An 18,293-nucleotide genomic window follows, 5' to 3' on the forward strand; every position below is an offset into this window, starting at 1 on the left:
TCCACTCAGAATTCGTAATTTGTAATTTAAAATTACCTTCTTTAAAATGATGTAAAAAATATTATACCCTACAATTCGCCATTGTTCGACTAATATTAAATAAAATAATAAAACCTCCTGTTCCATGTAGCTATTCTTTTATATTTGGATAAATGAATTTTATAATTGTGTGCAAAAAATTTTCAATTCGCTTAAAAAGTTCTGAGGTATGGTGAAATATGCAAAAAATAAAACTAAATTTAGGGGTCCTAACTTTGGACCGCTCTCCTGATCAAACTATTGGGACCATATTTCCCAGATTGCGGCTATCCCCTATATTTTGAGGTTCAGAAATCCAAATCAGTCGGGGGAAAAAGGTATGTTTATTGATGGAAAGTAAGTTTTTGTGTCTGTTTTTGTAACTTAAAATATCGTCCGCAATAATAAATGACCATATTTTGTTTTATTTTATAACCGTCGTTGAACATTCGACCCAATTTTATGGGTTTACGACTACTAATGTTCAACTCCGTGGCCTTGTAATTTTTAACCCAATCCAGAAGACAAAGGAACTCTTGGAGTATTGGGAGAAATTTGCCATCGTGGAGGACTTTTTGATGGATCTAACCCGTATTTGCGTTACATGGAGAGGAACACCGCAAGTACCTCCCATGGTTAGCCTGACGGCAACGGTTAGTCTGACTCTAACCCATGATCCGTCCACCACTGAGGATATTTCACGTCAGCACTGTGGTCGGTGCAAGCCGGATGAGGAATTAGTATCGACTGGGATTCGAACCCGGTTCGCCTCATTGGAAGGCGAACGCTCTATCCCCTAAGCCATCGCGGATCAAAAAATGAACATTTTTGAGGTCACCCCTTCTATTCATAGGGATTGAGTCATAGAAACGTGAAGATCAAAAGTTATTCAGGGTGGTCTGTTTCTTAATTTGCGCACTGTTCACATACAAAAAGAGAATGAAAGCATTAACTGTAGAGACAGAAAAGTAGATACTTCGGTGTTTTAGGGACTTAATTAAATCCATTTTCAAAACTTCGTATCACCGAAGTAATATGAAGTTTTATGTTTCTGAGATTGTATTTGTTTTGGAGTTAATTAAATAAAAAAAATTCTGGATTGGACTCAAATGTAAGAATAGGGCGCGATTACTTCAGAAAATTAAAACCTTTTCTTACTCACCGGAGACGAAGATTCATTTGTAAATTTTATTTCAAATCTGACCGTTGAGCCGTGAGGGCTCAGGGGACCGAGCTCTCACCAACCAATGAGGTGACCCGGGTTCGATCCCAGCGATAGCTGATTGATGCGATTTCCGCATCCGGTTCGCACCGACCACAGTGTTGACGTAAAATATCCTCAGTGGTAGACGGATCATGGGTTTAGAGTCTTCTTGCTGTCAGACTAACCATGGAAGGTTTTCGTGGTTTTTCTCTCCATGTAAAGCAAATGAGGTTTAGTTCCATCAAAAAGTCCGCCACGAATGCAAAATTTCCCCCAATAGTTGATCCAGGAGTTTCTTTTTCGTATTGGGTTCAAAATTAAAAGACTACGGAGTTGAACATTAGTAGCTGTAAACCCTAAATGATGGCTGTTCAACGACATGTTCAACGATGGCCGTTGGGATAGCTGTTCAACGACGGTTATAAGAAAAAATATTTTTTAAAAAATGACACTAGAGAATATATGTGTCACGGCGAAGGACCGAAATCGGTGGTTGTTGACTTGCACCGGTGAATGTCGACAAACACCAAATACGTCGGTGAAAGATCGAATATTTCATTACATTCTTGTACATTCGGACCCTCACCGGTGTATGTCGACAATCACAGATATGCTTTGGTGAACGTCCGAAATATTTATTACATTCGATTTGATATGAATTTATTCGTGGATATAATTACATTTATTCGATATTTTAACCCTACACTGATGTTTTTTTAAGGTTAAGTGTCACTGCCCGGTATACCCTACACTGATGTTTTCTTAAGGTTAAGTGACACTGTCCGGTATACATTTGCCCAGTATACCCTACACTGATGTTTTTTAAGGTTAAGTGCCACTGCCCGGTATACATTTGCCGGTATACCCTACACTGATGTTTTTTTAAGGTCAAGTGCCATTGCCTGGTATATATTTGCCCGATACTCCAAACACTGATGTTTCTTCTAATCTATCGTCAGTAAGTATTAAAATATAGAATAAATATAAATATATCAAATAAATATAATAATATTAACGAATAAATTAATATAAAATTGGATATGACAAATATTTCGGACATTCACCAAAGCATATGTGATTGTTGACATTCACCGGTGAGAGTCAGAAATAAGGGTATTTAGCAAATATTTCGGACATACACCAAGTGACTACGTGAATGTCGACATTTTCCAGATTGCGGTGTTTCACCGTAACATATACACATTACCCTCTCGTTGGTATCAGCCTTTTTCTTGGCCATAGTTTTAGTTCAGCTAGTGTTAATGGCTACAAGTGCTTTGGAAATACTAAAATGATTCATTTCAATACGCTTGCAATGCAGTGGTAGAAAAATCATGCGTTACTATCTTTTTGGTGTCAGACTTACCGTTGGCGAGTTTCTTGGTTATCTTTTGCGTGAGTTTTTGGTTATCTTTCTTCGTTATCTTTTACATAAAAACGAAATCCTTACCATAAAATAAAAAGTTAAACTAGATGGTACCACATCATATTATAACTGTCTTAAATATGAAATGTTTTAATGCACAGTAGAAACTAATCTCTGAAAAACAGTAAACTAAAGAAACTTTCCATACTCTCTGCATAGCAAAATTTATCTCTTCAGAATAGCTAAATTAAAAATAAATTTCGAGGTTTGAAACACAGAAAGTCGACTCGATTTTACAAGGTTAAAATAAATGAATCTGTTCGTTAATTTTATCCAAATATTGACGGAGCGTAATTAAAGCAAATAAACATCTCTAAATATTTACTTTTAGAACTTCAATGAAAAATGAACATGTGGAAAGAACATGATGTTTTAATTTTGTCATCACTTGGTAGCTTGAGAGTGCTTTATGTCCTCTTATTTCGTTTGCTTAGTACTTCAAATTATAAAAGTATATTTGATTAAAAGCTAGTTTAATTAATTTAATTTGGTTAGCGTTCTTGTAAAGTCAGTGGTATTTCTATGAGTTTTATCTAACCAATTGTAAGCGTAGAAAATCAGTGAGTTGCGTTGTTTCGATAATATGATCATTTAAAACAAGGTTACTTGATGGAACTAAACTAAACTCAGTGGCGCGACAGCCCATAGAGGGCCAAGGCCTACTGTGCCCATCTCAGTTTTCTTGACCTTGGGCTCTGGGGTGCAGGAGCAGATGTTCCGGTCAGGTGGTCTGCCGAACGCGGAACCCCCAGTGTTTAGTTCCCAAACATGCTTGGTACTCATTTATCGACCCACTGAAGGGATGAAAGGCTGAGTCAACCCTGCCCGGCCCGAGGATCGAACCAGGGACCTGTGGCACGACAGCGCGAAGCGCTACCGCTCAGCCACCGGGCGTCGGTTACTTGATGGAGTAATAATTAATGAAAGGTTTTAGGTTGCTTGATAAAGTAACAATTACTAAAAGGCTTTGAGTTTCCAGATAGACTAATGTATACTAACAGGCTTTCGGTAAAGTCAATAATTTCTGCGCTTTGTTTATTATTAACTTCAAATTTTTATCCATCTACAAAGAACTAATTAAAATCGCAAATAATAAACAAGATTTTAAATTTTGAAAGCATTATATATATTTTGAGTAATAAATTATAAAAATTTAAATAATAATGAACTCAACACGAAAATCTGAATTAGAATATTACAAATTATTTTAAAGTTTGAGTATTTATATCAAAATCAAAATACACTGAAATATTATAAAAAATATTATTATTGCTAAAATATCATGATTAATAAAATATTTAATGATTTAAAAAAATATTACTTTACTGAGTAGTTGCAAAATTCTCATTATTCTCTTCTTAAATGAAGAAAATATCAGTAACATTTTAGACTTTGCTAGAATATTTTTTTTTGTAAAACTTCTAAATGTAAGAACTCATTAAAAAAAACAATACTACAACAGTCTATATAGTGTATTTAAAGACAATTTGTGACTGGAATTAATGATCTGAACAATTTGCTCTAGGTAGATTTGTATTAAAACAAATAAATTATTCGGATGACTATCTTGAAGTTTTGTAAAATTTATACAAGAAGTTAAACTTTTTTTTCTTCAAATTTCATAAGACTATATTTAAGAGTTAAGTGTAGGTTTAAAAGTTATTAAGTTAAAGAAACTGATTTTATTAATTAAAAATTTTTGTAATGAGGTAATGAATTATCACTAAATATTTATTTGGACTTTTTTAAATATGCTAATTGAAATATTAATCGAAGTTGATTAATTTTTAAAAATAAACCTGTGTTGAAAATTTTTAAATGATAAAGGAATGTTTCAACAAATAATTAAACCTTTTTGGTTGTACCAGTACGACCCTTTTACCTCACATTACTTTTTAAAAATTTAAAATTTCCGAAACGCAAAGTAATGTACACTCTATAACAAAAAAATCGATGCACCAAGAAGGAGTTGTCCAATTGAAACGAAGATTGTTGGATAGGAAGACAATGTACAGAATAGTAAATGATTAAAATTTCAGAACAAATGAATAATTTATTGCAGAGTTACAGTAACAAGTTCAATAAGGTGTTGACCTGCCTCTAGCCTGGATACAAGCTGCCACACGGCGTGGCATAGACCGATAAAGCTCGCGGTTGGTCTCTTGGGGTATTTACTGCCAAATTCGATCCAATTGTCGAACGAAGTCATCAACATTCCGTGCCAGATGCAATCTCCTTCCCATCATATCCCAGACATGCTCAATGGGAGAGAGATCTGATGATCTCGTAGGGCAAGGATGAGTTTGACAAGCTTTCAGACAGTTCATAGCAACACGTGCCGTATGTGGTCTGGCATTGACCTGCTGAAAAACCAGTCCAAGGCACTGCAAAAGGAACGGTAGCAAAACAGGTCTTAGGATGTCGTCGACGTACCGCGGTGCAGTAAGTGTACCTCTAATGAAGACCAAAGGGGTCCGGCTGTCAAAGGAAATGGCACCCCAGACCATAATGCCTTGTTGAGGGCCGATGTGGCGTGCAACAGTGAAGGCATGATCCCCCCTCTGCCCTGTGCGTCTCCAAACACGACTTCGATGATCGTCAGGACACAGTTGGAAGCGGGATTCGTCGCTAAAGACTATACGTCCCCAGTCGGCATCATTCCAGCCGTATCTGTTCAAAACATTTATGCATACGAAATTTCAAAGCAATCGGATGATTGCTTCTTGGTGCGTCGATTTTTTTTTGTTATCGAGTGTATTTTAAAGCAATGTAATTTTGCATTACAGCAAATATTTTTTAACAATTTACAACTCATTAACTTAGAAAAAATGCTGCTTGGGGGTAACCGCTAGTTTTGCGGTCATTAGTAATTTCTCATCAAATAAGTTCGCTTCATGGCAACCGAGAAGAAAAAAAATCTGTACTCCGTTGCAAGTTAAGAAAAGACCATTGAGGTATAGGATTTAAGTAATTACCCGCGACTGCTGTTCCGTTTTATTTCGTTATCAAATTATACAAATAGGCTATCAAAACAATATAAAAGATTTTAAAAGTTAGACACTTCAAACACAAATTTAATTCGTCTTATCTTTTACGATATAATCATAGAATTATTAAAAAGCGGTTATAGTTTCGTAGACTTACTAGAATCCTAGACTTGACGAAATATTTCGATAAATAAGGAAAACATTGGTTCTTGAAAAAGATATATGACGCTGCAAGAGCATTGCATTTGATTGGCCCACTAAAAATTGCGGGTCTTTTGCTACATGATCTTAAGCTATCAAATGCGTGATAAAGAATTTAACTTTTTTTAAGTTGTAGAAGAAAATCGTTTGCAAGAAATAATATTTATTATTCTTTCGCAAAATTCCTTAAATCAAACAGAAAAAAAGTAGATTGTTACGATTTTTAAAAATATAATTTTATATGACTCTTATTACTTGTTAATTGATTATTTCTGTTAATAACTCTAATTATTATAAATAAGAAAGCAAAAAGGAGGCTATGCAACGTCATTTAAAGAGTTAGCGATATTGATATATGTTAGCTCTGGGAACTTGGCATCTATTTGGCTTGTGCAAACAGATACTCTCCATAGGGGCAATGGTCTTTTCTTAACTTGCGTCAGAGTGCAGTGTTTTCCCAAACTTATGACTTTAGTGTACCCTTTCTAAATTTTTCATAACGCTTTGTACCACTAATAAAAAAATGAATGTATTTCTTACTATAAAAAAATTCCCCAAAAGTTAAAAATCACTACTGGCTGTTGACACCACTAATTATTAACTGTTAACTCAAAATAGCCAATAGAAAAATACATAATCGTAAATTTTCATGGCTAGCTTTGTTTTTCAATAAAAAATTTTAAAATTTTCGTTTGTTGCAAGATATTTCACATAAGAACGCGTACCCTAGCTAAACTGTTCCCGTACCCCTGGGAGTACGCGTACCACACTTTGGGAAACACTGGAGTATAGTATCGATGGAGAAAATTGAGATGGAGAAAGCAACTGACATTATGAAACAGTTATTTTCATTGTATACTCAATTTGTTTGAATGCCTTGTAACTAATGAAATTTTGCATATTGTGCTTCTTAACCAAATGAAATTTAATTAAGTAAATTCCATTTTGTTTGAAAGTTAAAGGTCGCCCTTAAATTTAAGATAAAATAAATTTAATTTTTTATTTACAAGTTCTTATTATTTACTGGTTTTGATTATTTACAAGTTCTTAACCATATTATTTACCAAACAGAACTTACAACAAACTTAATATTATATATTGTTTGACTCTAGTTATCTAGATTATCTCATTTGCTGGCAAGACGGCGAATACCTGGAGAACATAGAAGAAGAAGTCATTTTACGGACGAAAGGAGATTAGCTGAAATTATTAATCCCCCGGATGTCGAAGTAAGAAAGTTATTTGCTTTATTTAGCTCAAGTCAGAATAAAAAATTGTAAGCAATAAATAATCTTTATTTGATTTATAACAGTTGCAACGTTTCATTGTTTTTTTGCAATAATTACTTTATAATTACGATCCAAACAGAATTTCATTATTTTATGGAATATTCTTTAAATAACAGCAAGCGTAAAACGCACCGATAAACTTGATTCTATTCCTAAAGAGTTAATTCTACGAACCAACGAATAAATGATAAACATGACGAATTTCGACGGAATAAACATGACTGGAGCCTCCAGCAGTACCCGGAATCTTCCTTATGGGAAATCACCAGACTGAGTTTCTTGAAGGTCAAAGGTCGATACAATGCGCGATGAACATGCAATTTTTGTATTAGATTCGAATTACTGAACCAGATACTGATACCGAGAACTGGACAAGATACTGATAAATAATTAGGAAAGCATTTCCCTGAAAAATGACACATAATTTTGAAACGAGCTTGTTCTTTCTCTTGATCTTTTTTTCTTGTTTTTTATTAATTTTTATTTCCAATCACTTTTGGAATTCCTTCATGCTTTTCACTATGCTAATTAGGCCGGGAAATCCTGGTTGGTAGGGCGTAGGGCCCTTATCCAAAAGCTCGTGAGTTAAATCCCTACCGGCCGAAGACATTTCTTGTTCAAACTGGTGACTAGTTCACGCTAAATATGTCAGGGTCACAAAATCCTTCAAGTTCCCATGACAAATCAATACCTTTGGGAAGGGCCTGAACAGTAGGGCACTGAGCCTATGTCCAAGAGGTCGTGGGTTCAATCTCCGCCGGCCGAAAACTTCCCGTGTAGTAAATGGTAACTGATGCACATTAAATCTGTCGAGTCCCAAAGTCCTCTATGTTCCCATAACAAATAATACCTCTGTGGTTACTGATCCAGGAGTTTCCGTGTCTACTGGATTGGATCAAAATTGCAAGACTACGGAGATGAACATTAGTAGTCGTAAACTCAAAATTGAGTCTGCTGTTCAACGATGGTAATTAAATAAAATAGAATACCATTAGATTAATCGTGCTCTGGTTCTGATCAAAATACCATCTGAGAGCGGATGGATAGTGTGTGAATATGGCCTCCGTGTAAAACGGGCTGTGACGTATGCGTGTGGTAGTAGTCGAATTCTTCGCCATAGATTGCGCCACTGGAAAACAAGAAGTGAACCCCTCTGCCTTAAAATAGGCTTTTCAGTATTGACAAGTAGCATAAGACAACAACACTATGCTAATTATGTTTAGGTTTCATCTGCTTTGTTCATTAAACAGCACAGGTGCACAGATTCAGTGCAATGGAATAGTCGGAACACAGTCTAGTGGTTCTCCGTATGAAATACATGGAAAATCGCTGGAGGTTTAATGACCTATTAGGACGGTTATGAGTTGGTAATTTCGTTGCACCAACTCTTTATATTCGGACCGAGTATATTGTTTCTTACCACCGCAAGAACATCAGTACATTCGAAGTGTAAGTTTTCGATAGTTGAATGTGCAAAAAAAAATTAAATACAAATTATGGTGCTTCATACTATTGCAATATCTCATTATGCAATATCTCAAATTCATACCTATAAATATTATATGAAAATTTACAGCATCACTATTATATAGGGTATTCACAGATGAGTTTTCCTTGAATTGGAAATTTCAGTAAACTGTATTCTTTTTCATTCTGTATTCCACTTCTTTTATTATTAGCTATTATTCTATATTATAGCTATCTTCTATATTATAGCTATATTATATCTATTAGATTTATTACCACTTTTTGCTTCTTTTACAGAATATTTTATATATTCTTCCTTTCATGTTAACAAATGAATATTAAGCTTTGATCAATAACGAATCAAACTGTTATACTAAACTAAGTACTTGAAGAAAATATCTAAAATGATTTTTAAAAAAAACAAGAAATGATTGTTTTGATAAATCTTTTCAATAAAGAGCACTTTTCCAAAGATTTTCCTTTAGTCTTTTCATAAAAACATAATCTATGATAAGTAGTTCCAGTTTAAAATGAGTGAAATCCGCATCTATTTATAGTTCTTACTCTCATTAAAACTTGAAGGAACTGGGAAGAAGAAAAATTATTACTTATGGAAGACTTCACAGAGCTTTAAAGATCTTTGTCAGTCTCTTGTAATAATGACGAACAAAATATTTCTTAAATCCTCTTGATAGGAAAAAATAATCTATGAATCCTCAGACCATTTTAATTATCCTTCCTGAGATGAAGATTCACAAAAGAACTCATTTACTAAAATGAACGTTTTAAAGCGAAATATCATTTCTTATTATCAAATAAATCACTAAAGGAAATTTTTAAGAAATTGAATGAATGGTATATTTACGTATGTCATTAATGACCTGAAGTATTATCCTTACAGAAAATCTTTAATGGTCTCTCTAACTTGAAAATCATTACTTTATCACCAGAACTCGTATCAGAGTGAACAAAATCTTAAACAAAATTTTTTTAACTGTAATAATTTTTCGACCGACTTAATGTTTCGAATTAAAAAGCGATTTCTAAAAGTTAAACAAAAATGCATATTGATATATTTTTCAGAATATTAATAGGGAAGAATAATCCTTGTCCTACTTTATTTTAATTACCTTCCGAATAAATATATTTTTATAAATAACGAAATTTAGTTGAGAATGAAATATACTGTTTATTTTGTTTAACAATGAGTTACGCATGTCTAAATGATCTTTAAAATGAAATTTGGATAAATAAGACCATGAATAATAACATTGGGAGACAAATTTTTGTTGTATTTATACAATATTTGAACCTTAGATAAATCGTGGAGAGATTTAAAATTCCTAATTAGTTTTAATCTTAAAGCTACAATTTTTTTTAAATGACGTTTTCAGCCTATCTTTTGCTGAAATAAGTTTAAAAATGCTATATATGACGGAGTGTCACATAAATGATGCGACAAACTTCTAGGGTACATCATCAGAATTTAAATTGCCCGGAAATGTCGTAACGCAACTAGGGTCGCTTTTCTTATTTTGAGATGTTCAGAATAACGCAAAAAAAAAGAAGAAGAAAAGAGTTCGTAATAGGGAAGCGTCCCTAGGTGCGTATGACATTTCCAGGCATGCCTATTTATCATTTTTTATTTATTTGTTATTTGTTGTATATTCCGTAAGGATTAATACTATTAGGTTTACCGTAACACAAGTGAGAAATTCCGCTCTCCAAAAATATACATATCGTATCATTTTACCTTAGATGATCAGAATTTTCCAATACAATTTTCCCATGGCTTAATATTTCATTCATTATGACTTCAATTTTATTTCATGAGTTATTGCTGAACTTCCATTTTCTAAGTTTGTAGAGATATGCTTTAAAAGCGTAAATAGCAATATCATAAACATGCTGTTTTATCATAAACATTTGTTATACTACAACCTTGATAACTTAACATGAAAACCGAAGATAAATAATTCATAAAAAAGAGCGATGGAACAATTTTTTGATTCATTAGAGCGACAAGCTAGCAATTCACTCGCATTCTAAAATATTTATCAAATCCTATGGTTGATAAATATTTTATAATATGAGTGAACTACTATTTCATTAAAATGTATCTTTTAAGCCAGTTGTCATAAGGAGTTTCAAAGTAGACTGTGATGCCACAATAGGCATTACATATTTCCTAGCTTTTAAAATTTCTTTAATTTCTTAAACCTTTTTTTTAATCATTCTTAACATAATTTTAATTAAATTAAACCAATTATTTAATTTTTATAGCATTTTATAAAAATATAATATAAAATATTTTATTCTTTTCTTAACAATTAATGCAGAGACTAATTTTTCAATACTAATGTAAGATTCATTAATTCTCTGACGTGACTAAATCAAAAACAAAAATCTATTTATAATTCTTTATTTTTTACCACAAAACTGTTTCAGTTATGCTAATTCTCGCAGTCTTTATGGCGATTCGCTTTCGCCAAATTATTTTCAAGTTTAATATTGATTATAGGGGTTGTCTTTATATTTGGCTATGTTATCTTTCGATAAATCGCCAACCTTGAATCTCTTCCCATGCTTCTAAAGTCCGTTGGGAACAATTCACTTACTGTGAATTTCTAATTATAGGCGAGTGGATTGGGGGGGGGGTTTAGATCTCTCAGTTCCAACCGAATAATAAATATCTTTTATATAATATTTTAGATGTGAAGAGAATAATTTTCTTGATCCGTTTGAAGGACCCTTTCTTGATCCCTTTGTTTATTTTTATAATTTTTGAATGGGATCATATTCCATTTAATATTTACTTAATAAATCAATTTTTCCTAAATGATTTTATTCATTTTTCTGGCATAAATATCCCTACAGCGTATCCAAATTAAGATGTAAATGAAACTTCCAAAATCTGCTTAATATGCTACCTCTACTAACCACTAAATTGAACTGATCACCGCCATGATATAATTAGTGGCATGACCGTGGCTTCCACTTTGGTTTGGGTAGGTCAAAAATTGAGGATTTTTATACGATACATGCACTTATATATACAAACATTCGGCTTTATTTATTTAGACTTGTTTTAGTTATTGGTTTCTTTAGTTTTTTTTTTTTTTTTGGTCTTTTACTATACTTATTCCCTATGACCGTGAAATAAGTTTTGTTAATGTTTATAAGCTTTGCTTTGTTAATAATGAACTCTAAAATAAAAAATAATAACTTAAAACTACTACATGTGAATTTCTCCAAATGAAAAACCGTTTTCTCAAAAAAATCTGTAATTTAAAGTATGTGTGTTTCAATTTATTTAATTAATGTCATAAGGATACAAGAAAACTGTTCATTTGAGAGAAAAAAATTTTATTCTAATTTTAAGATATTAAAATAACAATTATTCTACATGGAGAAAAAAACTCCAGTAAAATTACAGTACTATATAGTGATAACATTTCTGGTTAAAAGAAATATAATTCTGGTTAATGAAACCAAAATATACGGTATTTAAACCATTTCATTCGTACGGTAACGGTTTACCAGAAATTCTGGTTTTCAAAATTATAGTTCTTATTACCGCATATTTCATAAAAAATACAAAAATCAAAAGAAAATTTAGACGAATAAATAATTTTTATGCCATGCTCTAGGGTATCATTTTAAAATTATCAAATTTTTCCACATTTGCCGAATTTCATCACATATTATAAAATCATATTGTATTGTTAATTTTACCAAAATCACTACCAAAGCTCTTCGACAAAAAAAATATTGCCACGTTTTTTAGCTTCCTCTTAAGAGCACAGTAAATTTTTACATATTCTAGTAGTTTGATTGTATTTTTTCCCCTTAGAATATCATTTTCTCATAAATTTCATAAGTAAGAAAATCCTTAAAGAGCTCCAAAACTCTCTGTTTCGTAATTAATAACAATCAAATAATTTTTCTAAACCTTTTGTTAACAAGAAAAACGCTACGTCAACCTGAAACCAGGCTTGCATCATTTCCATTATCCATAGTTGCAAAAGAACTCATTTGTGGTAATAGACATTATATAGCAATGATATCATTTTCTATTATCAAATAGGTCATTAAATAAAAGAAATTTTTTTTGGAAATTGAAGGGACGTTTTATTTACTGTTTGCGTCGTTAAAACATCATCATAAAAATAACTGGAAAAAAAAATAATGTTGTCCTTAGTTTGAAAATATCCTTTGTTAAGTTTATTTTTATCATCTGCTGCCCAATTATTGGAAAAACATAATTAAATTGAAAACTATATTGTTATGAATTGTGACCTTTGCTAAAAGCATTTTAAATACACATGAAAAACATTTTAGTTCCATTAGAAGGTAGGTTTTAATTAAACATTATTCGGAAATTATTTAGCGAAGAAAAAAATTCGGCAGCGTACAGATAATTAGCTCTATTAAATTGTTAGCATTTTACTTCATTTCAATGGATTCAGCATAATAAGTATCACAGTTAACTAATTAACTTATTTTAACCACGAAGCACACTTTACAGATTTAAAAAGAAAACTCCAATTATAGTGGTGTTCAGTGCGCAAAAAAACGGATCTCCCTGAATAACATTTGACTTAATGATCGTTCAAGAACACGAAAATTTGACTTTTTGAAAATCCGAATTCTCAGGATATATTCGGTCGATTTTGCTCAAATTTTGTAATTTGCCATGTCTTGCGTGGAATTATCCTTGGATAAACGAATTTTAAAATTTTGTGCAAAATTTTTAAATTCGCCTAAACATTTTTCGAGATATGGCGAGATACGCAAAAACTAAAATTAACTTTAAGGGGTAAAAATTTTGGACCCCTATCTTAATCGAACTATCGAGACCGTATTTCCAAATTTAGTCTATCTCCTATACATTTCGGATTAGAAATCTGAATCCGTCTAAAAAAAATGCCTGATTATTCAAAGAAAATACGTTTTTATGTCGGATTTAGTAACTGAAAATATCGTCTGTACTAATTTAATAAATTAGCATTTTTGAAGTCACCCCTTTGGACCATTAATATTGGGTCCTAGAACGAGACGATTCAATCATTAAATCAAAAGTTATTCAGGATGGTCAGTACTGTACTATGTGTATTTGCGCACTGTACTATGAGGAAAAAAAAGCGTTGCAACAATAAAACATTTAGACATAATTTTTTAAAAGCATTCCAAGGCACATTAAAAATATCAAGATCTTCAGCCAGTCTCTTGAAATTGTATAAAAAAATTCTTTTGACATAAATATGTTACAAAAAGTGCTCACAATTATTATTTTTTTCATTTCTTATATTATGAGTTCGTTCATTTCTTAAATTGCTAAATTATAATTAAAATATCACAGCAATCATTCATTTTCTTAGAATTTTATAGAAAAATAATGAACATTTATTTATAAAAAATAACTAATAAATGAATGTGCATAATAATAAATCTTTTATACTTACATTTCAATGAAATATATTAATTATAAATTTTAAATTCATTTTGGCCCTGCAGGTAACCTATTATAAATTAACGTTGGAATTCAACACATTAATTATTCAACTTTTTAGTAAATAATAAATTACATTAATCAATATTAAAAACACACTAAATTTAATTAAATGCATTTACAGAAGGTAATTTTAATTCTCGAAAAAGCCTCATGCATCATCGGAAAAAAAATTCTAGTTTGAATTAATTCTCCAGATGAAGCTATCGCTTTTGTTGATCGATAAAATAGCTCAAATGCTTCTTAAATTGTCGAAAGCGTCCCATGCAAAATAGCGATAAAAAATGAAAATTCACATGGAAATAAAAAAATAATAAATTGCTTTTCCAGGATTAAAAAGCCCCGAGCAGAATAAAAGGCGTTGTTATTTTCTCAAAAAAATGGGATGTCGTTAAACGGGAGTAAAAAACTGGAAAAGGATAGTATTCGATTTAATCACAATGCTTGGGGATTTCATCATAAGGTTCTCCTGGGAAAATTTGTACCAAATTTTTTTTTATTTTTTCCTAAACAGCTGTATAATCGGTTTTTGTGCTTGTTTTTAATTCATGATTTCACCAGATCTGTTAGGAAATTGAAGCATTTTAAATTGAAAGTCGGTATTTTTCATCTTCACTGCTCTATTAAGCAATATTTTATATTTTAATTTTTTTATTATAGTTAATTTTTAAAATGGTGCACAGAATTAAATAATCCGAGTAAAATTACCGAACTGTGTGGTAATGACATTTCTGGTAGTATATATATAATTCTGGTTAACAAAACCAAAATATGTGGTATTTTAACAATTCATTTGTTAATTTCTCCGTTCATGTGATAAATGGTTTACTAGAAATTTTGGTCTTCAAAATTACTGCTCTTATTACAACACATTTAGTAAGAAATACCAAACTGAAAAATACATTTAACGTTATAAATGTTTTTTATGCCATGGTCTAAATTATCATAATAAAATTACCAAATTTTACCACCGTTACCAAATTTATCACATTTTAAAAAACCATTTTTAATCGTTAATTTTACCATAATCATTACTGAAGAGCTTCGGTAAAATTTACAGAGCTTCTATTTTCCTAAAATCGAAGAACACAATAAATTTTACCATAATCTGGTAATTTTTACCGTACTTTGTTTCTCAATGTCAATAGGTATGAGTATTTATTTAACCACTTGAGGGGGCTGGAAAGATTTGCCCCACACCTCATATGTCAATCACAAAATCGCTAACAGCGTGCTGTATACGTTGGCACACAATAACGGAAATAATATCACAGAAATAGAAAAGTTTGTTTTGATTTATGTAAGACATCAAACACAATTTAACACCATATTGGTTTGGTATGTTTTTCCGTAAATATTGTTTTTCCGTAAACTGTTATAGTAAGAGCATCTGTGAAAAAAGTATTATAGTGGGTATCAAGTTTAACCCCTTCCTCCTCGCTCCCGTGAAAATCACGGGGTGAGGTTTCGCCATTTATTTCTCGCTCTCGTCATATTTCCGGACTGGAGTGTTCAGTAGTTACGCACCAATAAAAATAAAAATAATTCATTTCTCTTGCCCGGAAAAAATTTTATTTCTCATTTTTCACACCAGATGGCATATATTTTTAAGGTAATTGTAGATAGTTACTTTATTATAAACTAGATGTCAGAACTAATCAAATACGCGTATTTGTTATTTGATAAAAAAATGCACTTTTGTAACAGTTTTATAGAAAATTAACCGATCGTTAAGGGGTTAAATGGCGATTCCCTCTTGACAGTCCGCATTCAGTTAATGTCCAGTAAATTAAAGTAGCAGACATCAACTTGAAGCTCTATATAGACAATGCGCATTCACTACATTTTTCTTCACAATAACAAGCTTTTTTTAAGTTGAATGAACCTCGGACACTAATGTTTTTTTTTTTTTAATTTTAAGGGTTAGACACATAAGAGTATGCCAAATTTAAATGTTATATAAATCAAAACATTTTGAATTATGTAAAAAATTTTAGTAACTATTAAATTGATACATTTTTTGTTTGATGTTATATTTGAGTTAACAAGTTTTATAATTTTGTATTTATCTACCTCAGGATAAATGCTAATTGTCTCTGAACATTCCAAAAGCAATCCATTCTTTTCTTTAATGGTTTCTGTGGGGTCTTACAACCTTATCAAAAGTATATCAAATACGATAGTGATAAGATATCATGCTGTCATTTTTTCTTTAACGCACAAATCAAATCTATCGGAAAGCAAAAACAAAATTATAAAAATTATTGATTAAATTTTAATTTAGTTTCAGCAATCAAACTTTGTCTCATATATTACAAACAAATAAAGAATTCCCTTCCATCATTCTCTCTGCATTAAACTAATTAATTAAATATTTCTTAAATCTCTAGAACTTGCTGGATTACAAGCTACAATATCTCTATACTCGAATCCAATATGCCACCAAACTGCATGAAACTAGCGCAACCACAAAACATTTAAGAAAATTTAAAGAAAGAAACAGAAAGAAAATTTAAGAACGTTTTCCATGTTCTTAAATTTTCTTTCACGATTATTTATTTTTTTTAACATAAAAGAAACAAGGTCTTTAAGCAAAGCTCAGAAGCATATCATTTGAAATTTAAGTTGAAATAGTTTTCAAGAAAATACCCCCAAACTGCTGAAATTTACAATACAGAAAGTACCACATTGTAGGCACAGACGTGTTTTTGAAATGAGAATGAGATGTTTTTCTTTATGTTGAGAGTATTTTATTTTTAAAATAAAACATCTTTGAAATATTGTAAATAAATAATTGCTCTTTTAATTTTAGCTGCAACAGAAATTACATTCCGTTCAAGAAGAAATCCATGAAGTTACTCAGCAACTGAGTGCAGCTATTGGTGATCGAGATTTTGACATTCCTGCTGACGACAGCAATTGTCCTGAAGTTAAAATGTTGCAAAGATTGGATGAATTGAGGGAGGAATTTTCAGAACTCATGAGGGAACTGAGAAGAAGAAAATCTCTGGCCGATGGTACTTTCGTGGATGGACAAGTAAATATACAGATATAAATATGGATAGATAGATACTAGCCTCCTTCAGAGACTAACTGGTTCGTCTAAACGAACTCACCGCTTAGCGTTTCCAGGTCGTCCTTCCCGTGCACGAACTCACCGCTTTGCGATTTCTTATTATCCTTCCGTTGCACGAACTCACTGCTTCGTGACTCCTTACTCTTTCCTGCTGCCTTCGGCAATATTGCTCTAAATTATCGGCATTAGTATCTTAGAAATCTTTCCCGGACTTATCTGTAGTGAGCTGTTAGCCCTCCCAAACATAATCACCGTTTTGCTGCTCCACATAGTCTTCCAACTGCCTGAATTCACCTATTCGTGGTGTAATTGCACGAGAGCCAAAATCGATAACTCTGCGCCAAACACGCGGTGGTAATTCCCTGGAACGAACGTGTTATATAGCTTAGCTAATTAACATGATAGGTGTAATTTTACAATGCTGTCAACTCTGAGTAATTACCCCTTATGTATACCGATAATTACTATCTAAATTAAACTGTTATAGTTTTTTTCTCGCTCAAATTCATTTTTTCTCTTCATGATCTGAATTTGAGGCTTCTCTTTTGGAAAAAGCTCGTTTAAGCATTACTGTCAATTAGGCTATTTACCCCTTATTGCTCCGATTGTTACAAAATATCCTGTTTATTGAAAAATATGGAAATCAAAATTTTTTTTCCTATTTGTCTTGTAAGGAATGTGTGATCTAAATTTGAGTCTTCAATTTTGGTAAAAAACTAGTCACTTAGATCTACTATCAACTAAGCTAATTAACCTCATAATTACCGAGATAATCACAAAATATCAAAATGAAAATTTTTAGTTTCTTTATTTATATTATAAAGTATCTCAATGGTCCAAATTTGAAACTTCTGTCTTGGTAAAACGCATGGTATAACTGTTCATTAGCCTAATTTCCCCGAGATCACAAATTTTCGAAATGAAACCTTTTTATTTTTTTTCTTTATCTTATGAGAAAAATGTGTCAGAAATTTGAGACTTATATCATTGCGGCAAACATTTTTTTATTAAGCTTAGAACTTTCTATTAGAGTAATTACCCCATGATTAAAACGATAATGACAAAAATCTCTTTGTTGGCTATCTATTCAAAAATTGCCTCAAACAGGCAATT

The 18,293-nt window shown here is 31.7% G+C and overlaps 1 protein-coding gene across 1 annotated transcript in view; it reads left to right on the forward strand.

Annotated features, from left to right (window-relative positions):
- Positions 1-18,293, forward strand: part of LOC107441252 (putative diacyglycerol O-acyltransferase MT3172) — a 169,977-nt gene that overhangs the window by 145,560 nt on the left and 6,124 nt on the right. Inside the window, exons 5-6 of the mRNA XM_071179990.1 lie at positions 6,949-7,065; positions 16,917-17,141. Of these exons, the coding sequence (XP_071036091.1) occupies positions 6,949-7,065; positions 16,917-17,141 (342 nt within the window). The remainder of the gene's footprint in view (positions 1-6,948; positions 7,066-16,916; positions 17,142-18,293) is intronic.

The sequence above is a fragment of the Parasteatoda tepidariorum genome, chromosome 4, assembly GCF_043381705.1.
Source record: "Parasteatoda tepidariorum isolate YZ-2023 chromosome 4, CAS_Ptep_4.0, whole genome shotgun sequence".
NCBI classification, from domain to species: Eukaryota; Metazoa; Arthropoda; class Arachnida; order Araneae; family Theridiidae; genus Parasteatoda; species Parasteatoda tepidariorum.